The 16,059-nt window shown below is 53.7% G+C and overlaps 1 protein-coding gene across 1 annotated transcript in view; it reads left to right on the top strand.

Moving 5' to 3' along the window:
- The window catches only part of IL17RA (interleukin 17 receptor A), a 31,173-nt gene extending 17,338 nt beyond the window's left edge, over window positions 1-13,835 (top strand). The window contains exons 7-13 of the mRNA XM_073007097.1: window positions 45-208; window positions 1,353-1,436; window positions 2,630-2,714; window positions 3,781-3,792; window positions 4,043-4,144; window positions 5,921-5,962; window positions 6,504-13,835. Of these exons, the coding sequence (XP_072863198.1) occupies window positions 45-208; window positions 1,353-1,436; window positions 2,630-2,714; window positions 3,781-3,792; window positions 4,043-4,144; window positions 5,921-5,962; window positions 6,504-8,014 (2,000 nt within the window). The 3' untranslated portion in view covers window positions 8,015-13,835. The remainder of the gene's footprint in view (window positions 1-44; window positions 209-1,352; window positions 1,437-2,629; window positions 2,715-3,780; window positions 3,793-4,042; window positions 4,145-5,920; window positions 5,963-6,503) is intronic.
- Window positions 13,836-16,059: the final 2,224 nt, after the last annotated feature.

Genomic DNA, 16,059 nt, shown 5'->3' with positions numbered 1-16,059 from the left:
GTGTGTGCCCCTCCTCACTCCCAGCCTGCGTGTGACCTTGGCAGGCAGCCTGTGGAACCCCAACATCACTGTGGAGACCCTGGAGGCCCAGCAGCTGCGTGTGGGCTTCACCCTATGGAATGAATCTACCCATTACCAGATCCTGCTGACCAGTTTTCCGCACATGGAGAACCACAGCTGCTTTGAGCACATGTACCACGTTCCTGCGGTAACTCTGCTATTTTCAACCCCTCTAGCATAGCTCGGGACCACCCCTCCAAGCCCTGAGTCTCTTCTCTGCTGGTCTGACAGAACTGTGTTGCCGGAAGCTCGGGACTCAGGGCTGTGCTTAGTCTGTAGTGATCATGGCGCCTTGCCCTTTGTCTTCCCCAGTGATCTTATGGTTGATAGAAAGGCAGTTGACTCTGTCCTGCCCATGACTCAGTCCTTTTTGTTCTTCCCTCCCCCACATGCTCCCTTGTCCTCTTTTTGTTTTGCTTTGTTTATTACAAAAAGGATTTGAGGATTTAAAAAAAAAAAAGAAATGTGGAAATAGAGACAAAGGGGAACTAAAGATAAAGAAAAAGTCCAGGCGCGGTGGCTCCCACCTGTAATCCCAGTACTTTGGGAGGCCACGGCAGGAGAATGGCTTGAAGTTGGAGTTCGAGACTCCAGGAAGCCATGATGGCACCACTGCACCCAATCTGAGGTCTAAAAAAATAAAATGAAAATGAAAAAATAAAGTAAATTAATGACATAAAATAGGCCAGGCACAGTGGTTCACGCCTATAATCCCAGCACTTTGGGAGGCCAAGGCAGGTGGATCACTTGAGGTCAGGAGTTCAAGACCAGCCTGACCAATATGATGAAACCCCATCTCTACTAAAAGTTCAAAAATTAGCCAGGTGTGCTGGCACACGCCTGTAGTCCCAGCTGCTTGGGAGACTGAGGTAGAAGAATCGAATCTGGGAGGCAGAGGTTGTAGTGAGCTGAGATTGTGCCACTGCACACCAGCCTGGGCGACAGAACGATACTCCATCTCTAAAAAAAAGAAAGACAAGGCAATGCGATGAAGCCAGCTCAGTGCAGGAAATGTGTGCTATGTGGTTCTGTACAACTGATGTCCATGAACACAGATTTGTGGCCCCCATTCCCAGCAGCCAAAGCAGAGAGAGACTTACCAGTTACTAAGTGTACTTACAAATTTACAACAAACCAGCTTCCATGCAAAAATGGAGTGTTTTCTGGAACAGAAACCTGAAAAGTATTTCTCCCCTGCACTACCTAAGGGGTGCCCTGGACAGCTTCTCCGTGGCAGTGCCACAGCGTGTTCTTACTCAACTAGCCTTATCCATCCTTGCCTGTCTCCTCAGCCCAAACCAGAGGACTTCCACCAGCGATCCAACGTCACACTCACTCTACACAACCTGAAAGGGTGCTGCCGCCACCAAGTGCAGGTGGGTGAGTGTGGTGTGGACAGGTGCTGGGAGCACAACAGGTGGTGAGTGTAGAGTGAACAGGAGTGAGGAGTGTGCACGGGTGGAGAGTGTGGTGTGGATGGGAGTGGGGAGCGTGCACAGGTGGAGAGTGTGGACGGGAGTGGGGAGCGTGCACAGGAGGAGAGTGTGGTGTGGACGGGAGTGGGGAGCGTGCACAGGAGGAGAGTGTGGTGTGGACGGGAGTGGGGAGCGTGCACAGGTGGAGAGTATGGATGGGAGTGGGGGGCGTGCACAGGTGGAGAGTATGGACGGGAGTGGGGAGCGTGCACAGGTGGAGAGTATGGACGGGAGTGGGGAGCGTGCACAGGTGGAGAGTATGGACGGGAGTGGGGGAGCGTGCACAGGTGGAGAGTGTGGACGGGAGTGGGGAGCGTGCACAGGAGGAGAGTGTGGTGTGGACGGGAGTGGGGAGCGTGCACAGGTGGAGAGTATGGACGGGAGTGGGGGGCGTGCACAGGTGGAGAGTGTGGTGTGGACGGGAGTGGGGAGCGTGCACGGGTGGAGAGTGTGGTGTGGACGGGAGTGGGGAGCGTGCACGGGTGGAGAGTGTGGTGTGGATGGGAGTGGGGAGCATGCACAGGAGGAGAGTGTGGTGTGGACGGGAGTGGGGAGCGTGCACAGGTGGAGAGTATGGACGGGAGTGGGGAGCGTGCACAGGTGGAGAGTGTGGTGTGGACGGGAGTGGGGAGCATGCACGGGTGGAGAGTGTGGTGTGGACGGGAGTGGGGAGCGTGCACGGGTGGAGAGTGTGGTGTGGACGGGAGTGGGGAGCGTGCACGGGTGGAGAGTGTGGTGTGGACGGGAGTGGGGAGCGTGCACAGGTGGAGAGTGTAGTGTGGATGGGAGTGGGGAGCATGCACAGCCGGCGTTCAGGGGACAGGGGTGCTGATGGACAGGGGAAAGCTTGTGCTCTCTCTGGCACCGAGCCACCGCTACCAGTCAGGATTCCTTGCCTGGTAAGACACTGCCCCTGCCTTTCTCCTGTCCGGTTCTCCCTCCCTCTGACCCGCCCTTGCTGGAGGGAGATGATGGCCACCTGGAGATCACGGAGTAGCCAGCCAGGATCTCCTCCTCTCACCTTGCCTCTGCTGTCTGGTAGGCATGGGCGCTCTACAATTCTGGAGCCCTTTTCCTGCCCTCTCTGCCCGCAGATCCAGCCCTTCTTCAGCAGCTGCCTCAATGACTGCCTCAGACACTCCGTGACTGTTTCCTGCCCAGAAATGCCAGACATTCCAGGTAGGGGACATGCAGCTGTCCCAGGCCATACTGGGAGTGCAAGTGATTGAGGGCCCCCAGCCTGCGCTGTGTCCTTACCTGGTTCTGGGGAGTGGTTAGGGAGGAGAGTAACTTGGAGTCCTTCAGGCCTGAAGTGTGGAGTGGGGCTTTAGAATGTCACTCCCTGGCTGGCTGGCTTTCATTAGCTATGTAGCCTTAGGCAAAATACTTAATCTTTCTGATCCGCAACTTTCTGGACTGGAAAATGGGGTGGTTTTTATCCTAGAGCCCTAGTTCTGCACCACACACTGAGCGCGGTGCTCCAGCACACTGTCCATTTTTTATTCTCACTCATTGTGAGTCATGATACCATGAAGTGGAGGATCCCCCACCCCAAACCCCAGGTTCATGGATGAGGAAATTGAGGCACAGAGATGTTGAATAACTTGTCCAAGATCACACACCAGGGGCGCTGTTTTCAAAAGTCACATGCCCTAATGCACAGGAGGCTGCGGCCACGTGCTCACCAGAAGGCACATACATGGAGCCAGGCTGGAAGGAGAACCCAGCCTCCCAAGGAGGAGGCAAGGTGTTTCCTTAGACCAACAACTCACGTGTCTCATGTAGATGGTTTCATTAAGTTTAACCTGGATCTAAAGTGCCTGGTGCTGGGCCAACATCATTAAAGCCCTCAAGGGACGTCAGTTGTGTTTTTTGTGATGCCTGGGAAGCGTTAAGAATTCTATTTCTCGGCCGGGCGCGGTGGCTCAAGCCTGTAATCCCAGCACTTTGGGAGGCCGAGATGGGCGGATCACGAGGTCAGGAGATCGAGACCATCCTGGCTAACACGGTGAAACCCCGTCTCTACTAAAAACACAAAAAACTAGCCGGGCGAAGTGGCGGGCGCCTGTAGTCCCAGCTACTCGGGAGGCTGAGGCAGGAGAATGGCGTAAACCCGGGAGGCGGAGCTTGCAGTGAGCTGAGATCCGGCCACTGCACTCCAGCCCGGGCGACAGAGCAAGACTCCGTCTCAAAAAAAAAAAAAAAAAAAAAACTATTTCTCCTTTTCTCTCTGTTCTCATTGCAGAACCAATTCCAGGTAAGCTTGGATCTCTCTCCGACAGCACTGCAGCCCTCAGGGGACATTCCCCAGGGGCCACTTAAGAAGTCCCTGCCTCAGCCAGGCAGACAAGGCTGAACTGAGGCCAGCCCAGAGGCGGGGGTGAGACCATGGTTTGTCGTGGTAGGGCCAAAGAGGACAGAGCCTGGGGCTGGGGAGAGGGGCTGGGGGCCTCAGGGCGGGCAGGGCAGGCCCCCTCGCGTCACTCACGCTGTTCTGCTCACCGTAGACTACATGCCCCTGTGGTTGTACTGGTTCATCACGGGCATCTCCGTCCTGCTGGTGGGCTCCGCCATCCTGCTGATCGTCTGCATGACCTGGAGGCTAGCCGGTAAGGGCTGGGGCTCCGGCCGTCCTGGAGTCAGCACCTGAAATACCAGCACCACCCCACTCACTACCAGGGCAAATCGCTTTATTCTCTGAGCCTCAGGTTCTTGCTTGAGAACCATGTCATAAAGCTGTTGTAAGGATTGAGTGAAATAAGACACAGGAATTCTTAGCACAGAACCTGGCATGTGCTATTTGCACAGTATCTGTTAGCCACAATTATATTTGTTGTTATTAAATGTAATATTAAAATCAACAGGTTGGAAAGAGCCAGAGTGAAGTTTCCCTGTGTCAGGAATGACCAACCAGGCAGGCGGAGCAGCCTGAACAACCCCATCCTGCAGCCACCAGACGTGGACATCTGGGGTCAGGGAGAATAGTGAGGGTCAGCATCGGGTGATAGAGAAGGCTCCCGCTGCCCTGAGCCATAGGGGTGGACCCCAGCCCCACCTCATTAGGCTTGTAGTCACAGGCCAGTTACTTAACACACTATGGATTCACTTTTCTTTTCTGTAAAATATACTTATAATGCCTTCCTCTCAGGGCTGTGACGAAGGTTAAATGAGTAGCTGAGGAAGGCGCTTGCTGGTGGGGATTAGTACATACCAGTTCCTTCTCCCACCCGCAGCCCTCTGCTGGCCAAGTCCTAAGCCGGGAGAACACAGGCCTCCCGGTTGGGGCCTCAGCCTTTCTCTGCCCCACCATGACCCTAGTCTGCTCCTTCCCTCATCTGGGAAGCTATTTCCACCCTCTCCTAGGCTCGTGAGGACTAGGTGTTCATCATCATCATTGTGTGGTGGAAAGATAACCAGACAGGCATGGGAGGACCTATGGGAGGTTCCAGTAACATTCAGTAGCATCTTGGCCAATGCTCCATAGGCTGTGCAGCTCTCGAAAGGTTTGGGGCGGGGCGGCGGCGGTGCTTTGGGTTTCCTTTCTGCTGTTGCACCTCTGTTTCCCGAAGTGCCCTGCACCACCATGGGTTGAAGGCAAGGAGGAGCCTCACTGGTTATTTGGCTGTCTTGACAGTTCTGGGGAAGAGCTGAAAGGATTAGGATTGAGATTAAGGTTCTAAGTCATTTGCTGAGTCATCTGTGGATCGCAGTCATCCCAGCTGTCACTAAGGAGTTAACTCCTGCAGAGCAGATTTTTCATCACATCTCCCAGGGGAACAGTTGCTTAAGTATGTGGGTTCCCCTTCCTTACCTCAAAAATACCAGGAGGAAATGTTGCAAGCAGCCTGGTGGGGCTGCTTCTGGAAGGAAGTGTGGTAAGATGCATGCCTTCTGCACAGACACCTCTGGGGAAGAGCTTTCCCTCAGGTGGAGTCAGTTCCAGGTGGCCAAATTTCAGGGAGACGCAGCAGACCAGGACCGTAATGAGGAACCAGGGTGGACCTCCCATCCCCCGGCACTGGGGGTCCCAGCTGGATCAGTGCTACAAAATAATAACTGTGGCCCCAGTTGATTACGTACAACATTCCAGGCACTTCACATACTCACACTCATTTAATACCCATTAAACGAGAGCAAATATAGACCTCTTTCACAGAGGAAGAAGCTGCGTTTCCGAGGCACTAGTAACTGCTCCGGGTCATGGTGCTCCTAGTGGCAGACCCAGGATTCATGCCTGTGCGACCACCTAGCACGGCCTCCCTGCTCAGTCTCGGGGCTGCCCCCTTACCCTTCACCCTTTGTCAGGGATGGGGCGGACACCCTGTAAGCTGGTTTCTAGTTCTCTTCCCAAAGAACCACTCCAGTGTATTTCTTTTCCTTTCCAGGGCCTGGAAATGAAAAATGCAGTAATGACATCAAATACACCGGTCAGTATCTCCTGGTTTGCCTGTTTGCTTATTTTTAAAGCAGTGGAGGGTTCTCCTGGGATAAGTGTGTGGGTTGCCTCCTGTGGTCTAACTCCTGAGTCCCTTCAGGAGACCCCACCTTAAGAACCCCCTTCCAATACCCCACTCACAAGGACCCCCAATAACAAGGGCTGGGTGCCATTTTTTTGAATCAGACAAGGAAAGAAAGGTAAGTGCATCGTATTTTGTGAAAAGAGATCCTCTCTGGAGCAGACCAACAGAGCTTGGTGCCTCTTTTTCTTTTCTTGATTTGAGTATAGGCTAAAGACCAGAAAGGAACGTGAGAGATTCTTTTTCCCACAAGGCAGCAGACTGATTTTTTCCAGGCAGCCAAAGGTGGAATAGTAACATCTGGGTTTTTCCAACAGGCTTCAGTTGGGTTTCTCAGCCTAGGGAGGTGGCCAAGCTCTGTGTCCTGGTCCAGGCCCCTCCTGGGCTGACAGGCACAGAGCTGCCCTGGGCCCTGGGGTGAGGGTCAGCACGTGTGGTCTTTTTTCCTTAGATGGCCTGCCTGCGGCTGACCTGACCCCCCCACCGCTGAAGCCCAGGAAGGTCTGGATCATCTACTCAGCCGACCACCCCCTCTACGTGGACGTGGTCCTGAAATTCGCCCAGTTCCTGCTCACCGCCTGCGGCACAGAAGTGGCCCTGGACCTGCTGGAAGAGCAGGCCATCTCGGAGGCGGGAGTCATGACCTGGGTGGGCCGCCAGAAGCAGGAGATGGTGGAGAGCAACTCTAAGATCATCATCCTGTGCTCCCGCGGCACGCGCGCCAAGTGGCAGGCGCTCCTGGGCCGGGGAGCGCCTGTGCGGCTGCGCTGTGACCACGGGAAGCCCGTGGGGGACTTGTTCACCGCAGCCATGAACATGATCCTCCCGGACTTCAAGAGACCAGCCTGCTTCGGCACCTACGTAGTCTGCTACTTCAGCGAGGTCAGCGGTGATGGCGACGTCCCCGACCTGTTCGGCGCGGCGCCGCGGTACCCGCTCATGGACAGGTTCGAGGAGGTGTACTTCCGCATCCAGGACCTGGAGATGTTCCAGCCGGGCCGCATGCACCGCGTGGGGGAGCTGTCGGGAGACAACTACCTACGGAGCCCGGGCGGCAGGCAGCTCCGCGCCGCCCTGGACCGGTTCCGGGACTGGCAGGCCCGCTGCCCCGACTGGTTCGAGCGTGAGAACCTCTACTCAGCCGATGACCAGGATGCCCCGTCCCTGGAGGAAGAGGTGTTTGAGGAGCCACTGCTGCCTCCGGGAACCGGCATCATGAAGCGGGCGCCCCTGGTGCGCGAGCCTGGCTCCCAGGCCTGCCTGGCCATAGACCTCCTGGTCGGGGAGGAAGGAGGAGCAGCAGTGGCAAAGCTGGAACCTCACCTGCAGCCCCGGGGTCAGCCAGCGCCGCAGCCCCTCCACACCCTGGTGCTCCCCGCGGAGGAGGGCGCCCTGGTGGCCGCGGTGGAGCCTGGGCCCTTGGCTGACGGTGCCGCTATCCGGTTGGCACTGGCGGGGGAGGGCGAGGCCTGCCCGCTGCTGGGCAGCCCGGGCGCTGGGCGAAATAGCGTCCTCTTCCTCCCTGTGGACCCCGAGGATTCGCCCCTTGGCAGCACCCCCATGGCGTCTCCTGACCACCTTCCAGAGGACATGAGGGAGCACTTCGAAGGCTTGATGCTCTCGCTCTTCCAGCAGAGTCTGAGCTGCCAGGCCCAGGGGGGCTGCAGTGGACCCGCCATGGTCCTCAAAGACCCACACACGCCCTACGAGGAGGAGCAGCGGCGGTCAGTGCAGTCTGACCAGGGCTACATCTCCAGGAGCTCCCCGCAGCCCCCCGACGGACTCACGGAAATGGAGGAAGAGGAGGAAGAGGAGCAGGACCCAGGGAAGCCGGCTCTGCCACTCTCCCCCGAGGACCTGGAGAGCCTGAGGAGCCTCCAGCGGCAGCTGCTTTTCCGCCAGCTGCAGAAGAACTCGGGCTGGGACACGGCGGAGTCGGAGTCAGAGAGGCCCAGTGCATGAGGGCGGCTCCCCAGGGACCGCCCAGATTCCAGACTTGAGAGAGGAGTGTGTGTGCACGTGGATACACAAGTATTCGTCTGTGTGTACATGTCTGCATGTGTATTTGTTCGTGTGTGAAGTGTAGGTTTTAACATGTAGATGTCTGGATTTGAATCCCAGGCATCCCTCCTAAGTTTTCTTCCTGCAGCCATCTGGTTATCTTCTCTCCCCAGGGAATCCACACAGCCCGCTCCCAGGAGCTAACGGTAGAGTGTCTTTGAGATGCCATCATTCATTCATTCAGCATTTATTGTGCACCTACTATGTGCCAGGCATTTGGGATACCAAGATAAATTGCATGTGGCATGGCCCCAGCCACGAAGGAACTTAACCGCTAGTGCCAAGGACACATTAACAAACAGGATGGGCTGGGCACGGTGGCTCACGCCTGTAATCCCAGTACTTTGGGAGGCTGAGGCAGGTGGATCACTTGAGGTCAGGAGTTCGAGACCAGCCTGGCCAACATGGTGAAACCCCATCTCTACTAAAAATACAAAAATTAACCAGGTGTGGTGACACACATGCCTGTAGTCCTAGCTACTTGGGAGGCTGAGGCAGGAGAATTGCTTGAACCTGGGAGGCAGAGGTTGCAGGGAGCTGAGATCATGCCGTTGCACTGCAGCCTGGACAACAGAGCGAGACTCCATCTTAAAAAAAAAAAAAAGATGGTCACATGAGATGTAAAAGCTGAATGGGCCGGGTGCAGTGGCTCATAATTGTAATCCCAGCAATTTGGGAGGCCAAGGCAGGTAGATTGCTTGAGCTCAGGAGTTCAAGATCAGCCTGGACAACATAGTGAGACCTTGTCTCGACCTAAATTTTTTTTTAGCCCGTCATGGTGGCACATGCCTGTAGTCCCAGCTACTCGGGAGGCTGATGTGAGATGATCACTTGAGCCCAGGAGGTGGAGGCTGCAGTGAGCTATAAAGGTACCATTGCACTCCAGCCTGGGCAGCAGAGTGAGACCCTGTCTCAAAAAAATAAAAAAGTAGGTTGAGTGGAAGCCTGTCCAGGGCCATGAGCATGCACAGGAAAGGCACCCAGGCCAGGGAGGATCCCGGAGGAGAAGCCGGAGCTGAAGGATTGTGGTTGGGGAAAGCGCAGTCCTGGCAAGGAAGCAGCCTGTGGGTAGGTGCTGGGAGTGGTGTGAGCGTCAGGGAGCTGCTGGTGGAGCCTGGAGGGGAAGGAGAGGGGCAGTGAGAGATCACAGGTGGGGGTTGGGGGGTGTGACCAGAGCTCAGGCTGGGGACAGCCTTGTGGGCATCAGTCCCGAGGCCTGGAGCACCTTTCGTCTGATGAGCTGTCCCTGTGTATGGAGAGAGGCTGAGGGCTAAACAGAGCTGGATGTCACCTGAGTTCATTTATAGGAAGAGAGAAGTGTCAAGGTGAAATGTAGAAGTGTCTGGCAGGAAGGTGAGTCTGAAGCCCCGTACTCGCATTCCGACTATCAGTGGGGAGCTGTTAGCACACAGGATTCTTCAGAGCAGCTGGGCTGGAGCTCCCCTGAGCTCAGGAAGCCCCAGGGTGCAAGGGCAAGGAAATGAGGGGTGGTGGGCATTGAAGATCTGGGCAGACCTTGTGTGGGAAGAGGAAGGGGTGCTGCTGTGACTTCGAGGTCTGAGGTCCAAAAACAGCATTTGAAAAGAGACTCTGAAGCCAGTGTTTGAAGAATTTGTTCCTGAAGTACCTCCTAGGGGTAGGCTGGAGGCTTCTGGCTTCAGGGTCCTGAGGAACACATTGAGGTGCCCTCTGACACTGGAATAGGGTGCCCTTCATTCCTACGCCTGAGTCCTTCACTATATTTCCAAGCTCCAGTGAGGAGGAGAGGATTCGGAAATGGGACAGGAGAGCAAACAGGACAGTTGGCGTGTGTGTGTGTGCACACGCATACATGTACCTGAAAGAGATTATTAATAAAAGTGCATAAATTTGTTGATCTGGTAAGAGTTTCTAGCAGTTGTCTAGAGTGACATATTGTAGGTCAAGAAGTTGCTACTTGAGTTTACCTAGTGGCAGCAGGGCCACCAAAGCTCTGTGTCCCAGATGGTACATGGCCCATCATCCACCCAACAGCAGCAAAGGACCAGGCAAGGGAGAACAGGAGCAGAGGCCTACCAGCCACTAGCCTTTTGGGCTCAATCTCTCCTCCAGTAATCCTGGAGAGTGGCTTCATTGGGTCTAGACACCTACCGTGCATTCTGTGACCTTTCCCTAGCTTCCAATAAATACCTGTTCCACGTCCGGAGTACAGGATACCACGATGCACTCTTCCCTGCCTAGAGCACGTGTTCCCATCTGCTCCCATTTCTCACGAGCCTTGAATTCTAGCTCTTCTGGCCTTTGAGCCCATGCCAGTAAATGTCCCGATGGACGTTGCCCACTACCTCCAGGGCAGCTGCCTTTGTTCTCCTAATAGCTTTATTGGAATACAGTTCACTTACCATACAATCCACAATTGACCCTGCACAATTTGATACCGTTTAATATAGTCCCAGTTCAGCAGCCATCAGCACAATCAATCTTAGAGTTTATTACCCCGAAAAGAAATCCAGCCCCCTTAGTCACCACCCCAGCCTCCGCATCCCTAGGCTACTTTGATCTCTGTAGACTTGCCTCTTCTGGACATGACATACAGAAAGGAGTCATAAATTCTCCAGGGCGTCTATTTCTTATTTAATGTCATTCCCTGTTTCTCCTTACATTCCCTCCCTGTTTCCTGGGCCTAGTCTCACACTGGTCCTTGCTTACCCTAAATGCTATTAATTGCATCACTCTGAGTATGGTATCCGCTCTCAGCCGAATGCCAAGAGCTTCAAGAATGTATATAAATAAAGCCACACCTTTATTTTTGTATTATTCTGAAGCGCGGCTAATAAATTCTGTTTCACCAAGAAATGTCTCTAAGAACAAATGCCCTCCAGGCTGTGCCCCTGCCACCTCTTCAGCTCCTCTCTTAAGTAGAGTGTGCAAAGGTGGTTCCGACTGGGAGAGAAGCAGCAGAGCATCTAACCATGCCTGTGTCCAGGCCAATTATGCATGAGGCCACCAAGCAAGCTCCCAGCTCCCACAGAGAGTTTCATGACTTCTTCCTGCCTACTGTCTTGATCCTAGTTGTTTTGAATCAAGAATAATTGATTCAAAACCAGTTTCTCTTTTCTGCGTAGGAAGGTCCTTGAAGGTGTTTAGGGTCTAAAAAGGGTTGTGTTCAGTCTCTGAAACATCCATTCAGCAGTTTGAGCTGGGATCTCTGAATGCAAGGGTATGATGGATATACTTCTTTCTTGCTTTTGTTGTGTTTTGGTTTTTTGTTAGTTTTTAAGTCGGGGTCTCTCTGTCACCAGGCTGTATTACAGTGGTGCATTATGGCTCACTGCAGCCTCGACCTCCCAGGCTCAAGCAATCCTTCCAGCTCAGCCTGCCCAGTAGCTAGAACTACAAGTATGCACCATGGTGCCTGGCTAATTTGTGTATGTGTGTATTTTTTGTAGAAACAGGGTTTCACCATGTTGTCCAGGCTGGTCACGAACTCCTGGGCTCAAGCCATCTGCTCGCCTCGGCCTCCCAAAGTGCTGGGATGATAGGCATGAGCCCACCGTGCCTGGCCTTTGCTTATTTATCTTTGAAAATTAAATAGGGCATAAGAGAGAAGAAGATGTACTTACAATGCAGTGGGCTGTTTTAACTCTATAGCCTTTGGGCTCTGTGCTTGGTGCTCCTCGTCCTAAATAAACGAGGGATATGCAGGGCCCTCTTCTGCCTTAGCGCCCTGCCAGCTGGGACTCCAGCGAGACCTGGGGCACCTGAGGGCAGAGTGAGATGGAGGGCCCCTGCTCCAGCAGCCAGGCCTGCGTCCCACAAGTCAAGTGTGTCAGACAGAGGGTCCTTCCAAAGAAGAGGCAGCAGGGTTGGGGGCTGGCCAGCTGCTCATCCGCCCTAGGTAACTTGCTCCTCTGTAAAGTGGGTGGGGCAGGAGTTCCCATCTCATGGGGTCCTGGGAGGCCTGCAGTATCCCTGAGTGGCACTAGCCTGCTTCTGGGGCAGAGCAGTTTGTGCCCCCTGAGGTACCACCGAGCCTTGTTCCGTGCTATTAGGTATTGCTCTCTCCCTCCAGTGGTTGCCTTTTCAGGTTATAAAAGTAATACGTGTTCCCATACTTGGCATCTCTCAGGAGCTCAGGAAGTATGTGGCTGAGTGAACATGTCCATTGTGGAAAAATGGTGACAATATGGATTCCATGGGTATATTTTACAGAAGAAGATGAAGAAAAGCAACTACCCCTAAACCCATGGCACAAGCTGTTAATGTTAATTCTGTACCCAACACTTTGTCCACGGGGCCTCCCCTCACTCTGCAGTGGCATCCAGGTCCATCTTGCCCTGTGCCTCTGCATGGCTCTCTATGCCCCATCGCCTCTCCCAGATCCTAGCACTGGGTCCACACACTCACCCTGTCCATTCAGATTGATGAAGGCGAGCAGTCATCCGGGTGGGCCAGTCTTCCCTGTGGGAGGACCATGCAGTCTCCTGCCTCATGGTTTGAAGGGTGCCAGGAAGCCTGGCCCAGCCCACGTCTCCCTGGAGTCCTTCCCAGGAGGAATAGCCCCTTAGGTCATTGACCCTATGATGAGTTCGCTTACTGGATCCTTCCTCTCTGATGAGACAGGAAGAAGGTACACAATGACCGGAGGAGAGGGAGTAGAAGGAGGGACGCAGGTGGCTGGCTGGCCCCTACATGTGCCTGCTTCCTTGCATGGGTGTCCCACTGGCCGCCTCTGCTCACCAGTGTCATGGGATTCTCACAGAAGATGAAAACAGCCCCTGCTTTTTTGCTAGAACGGCTGAGCTTTCATGGAAAGGAAGTTGGACCCAGGCAACAGCCGACCACTAAAGGTTGCATGGAGCAGTGCAGATGTGGGAGGAAGAAGGGTCTTGGTGCACACTGGCTTTTCTTCCTGACTGCGGTGCGGCATTGTGCCAGCTACCTCCTCTTTCTGGACCTCGGGAAAATGGAGAGAAAACAGCCCTGAAGGTGGCTGTGAGGACGGAAGGGGCTAATGTGCAGAGGGCCTGACAGTCAACCACATGCTGTATTTTCCTGTTCTTCCTTAGGGCAAGAACTGCATGGCCAGACGCAGGCAAGGCCTAGGTGTGCGCTGGGCATGGCCTACACATGAAGAGATCACTCCGCGTCCCTACTGCACCTGTCACAAAGCGCCTTCTGATATGCCTGGCAAACCAAAATCGGTGAGCGCCAGCTTACTTTCCTAGAAGACATTTCTAAACATTCATAACATGCTTGGTCAAATTAATTACCTAATTTTGCATCCACTCCAGGGAGAAATGAAGACATGGTCCTATGTTGCTCTGTAATTATTTTCTATGTAAATTTTGTTCCTTGTTACAATTATACGTCTCAGGGGAAAGGACCATTTCACATGTGTCACCTCATGTAATTCACACCACAGTCCTGTGATTGCTCCTGTTTTATAATGACGAAGTTCCAGTTGATGGCCAAAGCCACAGCTAATGAGAGGAGAGAGCCCAGGCTCCCAGGAGCTTCCACTCTCAGACCTTGCCTCCCGGGCACTCCTGAGTCAAACCCCTGTGTAGCCTTTGGCACAGCCAGAAGCAGCAAGCTAGGGTCACAACACAGAGAGGGGCTGTGTGATACTGGCTGCCTCTGTGCTAAGAAGACCACTCTGTGTTTATTTTGGTGCAGACCCAATGTTCTTTCTTAGACTTAATACTACCCTTCATGTTAAAATAAAACCAAACAAAAACCAGTGGCTTTGTTCTTATTCATACGTACGAATTTGTGCTTCTGGCTGGGGCAAGAGTGATAAGAGGAGGGCACAGTATTTAAAAATTCGTTTCTCAAGATGTTCCCCCTTTGGAAAACTACTCTTAGAAAGAAATAGGAAGCCGGGCGTGGTGGCACACCCCTGTAGTCCCTGCTAAGGCAGGAGGATTGTTTGAGCCCAAGAGTTTGAGGCTGCAGTGAACTACGATGGCGCCACTGCACTCCAGCCCTGGTGACAGAGTGAGACCCTGTCTCAAAAAGAAAAAGAAGGAAGGAAAGAAAGAAAAGTGCGAGAGCGCCCAGGGCGATGAGAAAAATATCACTCTCAGGCTGAGTCCATTAGAGCCGAGCTGGCTATGCCAACGAAGCCTGTCAGACACTCACCAGCTCCAGGCCACAGCCTCACTGCCGCCCTCAAAAACATGCCAACTGCCTAGAAGGAAAGGGCCAAGGTGTACCCCTAATGTGAACACAAACCTATAAAATAATGGCAAATGTCACAGTGACATTTAAGAATTTTGTAAGGAAACCAGGACAGAAAAGATCTTGAAACCAACCACACAGGAAGCTTGTCACAAGCCTCAAGTTTTTTATTTTCAGAACAGAGTCTGGTTTTATTTTTAAAAAGAGAAGGAAAAAAGTGATAAATGCTAGTGAGGTGCCACTTCCCTCCTTCTTCCAGGCTCTAACCGCCAGCTAGCTCTCTTTCACAAAACCCACGGATGCAGAATCAGGGCGTGTTAAAATGGAACAGTCTTTAGAGAGGGTCTAGTCTTTTGAAAATAAGTAAGGATCTGGGGACTCACAGAGAGGAAGGCCCTGACTTGCTGAAATGTTAGGGGTAGGCGGTTCTCGAAATTCTGAACCCAGGATCCTTTTCTGTGAACTGTGCACGTGCTGGCATTGACCTCGGAAGACAGTGCACCGCCTTGGCTGTCAGGCCCATGGGAAAATCTCACGTTTGCCCCTTCACTAGGGATGCCCTAGAAGGCAAGGCAAAGGAAGCTTTAGGGGTCATCGTGAATGGGGCAGGGAAAGTGAGTGCAAGGACTCAAGAAAAACACAGCAGGCCGGGCGCAGTAGCTGAAGCCTGTAATCCCAGCACTTTGGGAGGCCGAGACGGGCGGATCATGAGGTCAGGAGATCGAGACCATCCTGGCTAACCCGGTGAAACCTCGTCTCTACTAAAAAAATACAAAAAACTAACCAGGCGAGATGGCGGGCGACTGTAGTCCCAGCTACTCGGGAGGTTGAGGCAGGAGAATGGCGTGAACCCGGGAGGCGGTGCTTGCAGTGAGCTGAGATCCGGCCACTGCACTCCAGCCTGGGCCACAGAGCCAGACTCCGTCTCAAAAAAAAAAAAAAAAAAAGAAAAGAAAAATACAGCAGAGGAAGGGACTGACCCTCTGAGCACACGGTGCTTGACCCACGTATGAAAAGAGGGTGACTGGGGCTGAGCTGGGGGCCTGGTGTCTGCCAGAATTGGCCCAGTTGCCATCAGCCTCTTGACATATCCAAGGAAGTGGCAGCTCATTGGAACTTATCACAGCCTCCCACCAAAAACCTAACAGTACAGAGATTTTACAGTCAGGGAGGCCCAGCAGGAGATGGCCGTCCAAACAACAGAAAGGGGACAAGTCAGGGGGCCAGCCAGCAGCTGGCCATGGCTCAGACACAATGTCCTTTCACAGTCACTGAGATTAGGTAGTAGAGAAACAGAGCAAAGCTGGAGAGAGGACACGGGAACAGGGAGCAGCTGTTGGTACCCACCCAGGGCCTAGGCCCCAGAACCTTGAGTACAATCAAAGGGAGAGGAAAGGAGTCAGTGGGAGCAGGGGAAGAAGGCAGAAAAAAACCAATTAAGTGTGAAATTCAGTCAGCTATTGGGCCACATAGGGTGAGGGACTGGAAGCACAGATTGTGTGTGGAGTGTAAACATTTTCCCCCGCTGTTCCCTGCTCTGAGAGCATGAGGGGGCTCAAGAGAACTCTGGTCCAGCCTTCTGCCCCTCTTATGTCTGTCTACATGGGTGTCTTCTGCCCTAAGCCCCAAAGCAGTTGGAAGAGGGGCTTCCAGCGGGAGGCCGGGGCTTGGCCTGGGTGCTGAGTTAACGGCCAGTGACTTGGCACTTCTGGCCCTCCCTGTGCACTCTGCAGCTGTGCCAGGCCCTGCCCCACAGCCAGCCCAGGCACCCAAGCCCTCCCTCT

The sequence above is a fragment of the Chlorocebus sabaeus genome, chromosome 19 (assembly GCF_047675955.1).
Source record: "Chlorocebus sabaeus isolate Y175 chromosome 19, mChlSab1.0.hap1, whole genome shotgun sequence".
NCBI classification, from domain to species: Eukaryota; Metazoa; Chordata; class Mammalia; order Primates; family Cercopithecidae; genus Chlorocebus; species Chlorocebus sabaeus.
Note: the sequence above shows the minus strand (reverse complement) of the source record. Positions and strands in the feature narration are given on the sequence as shown.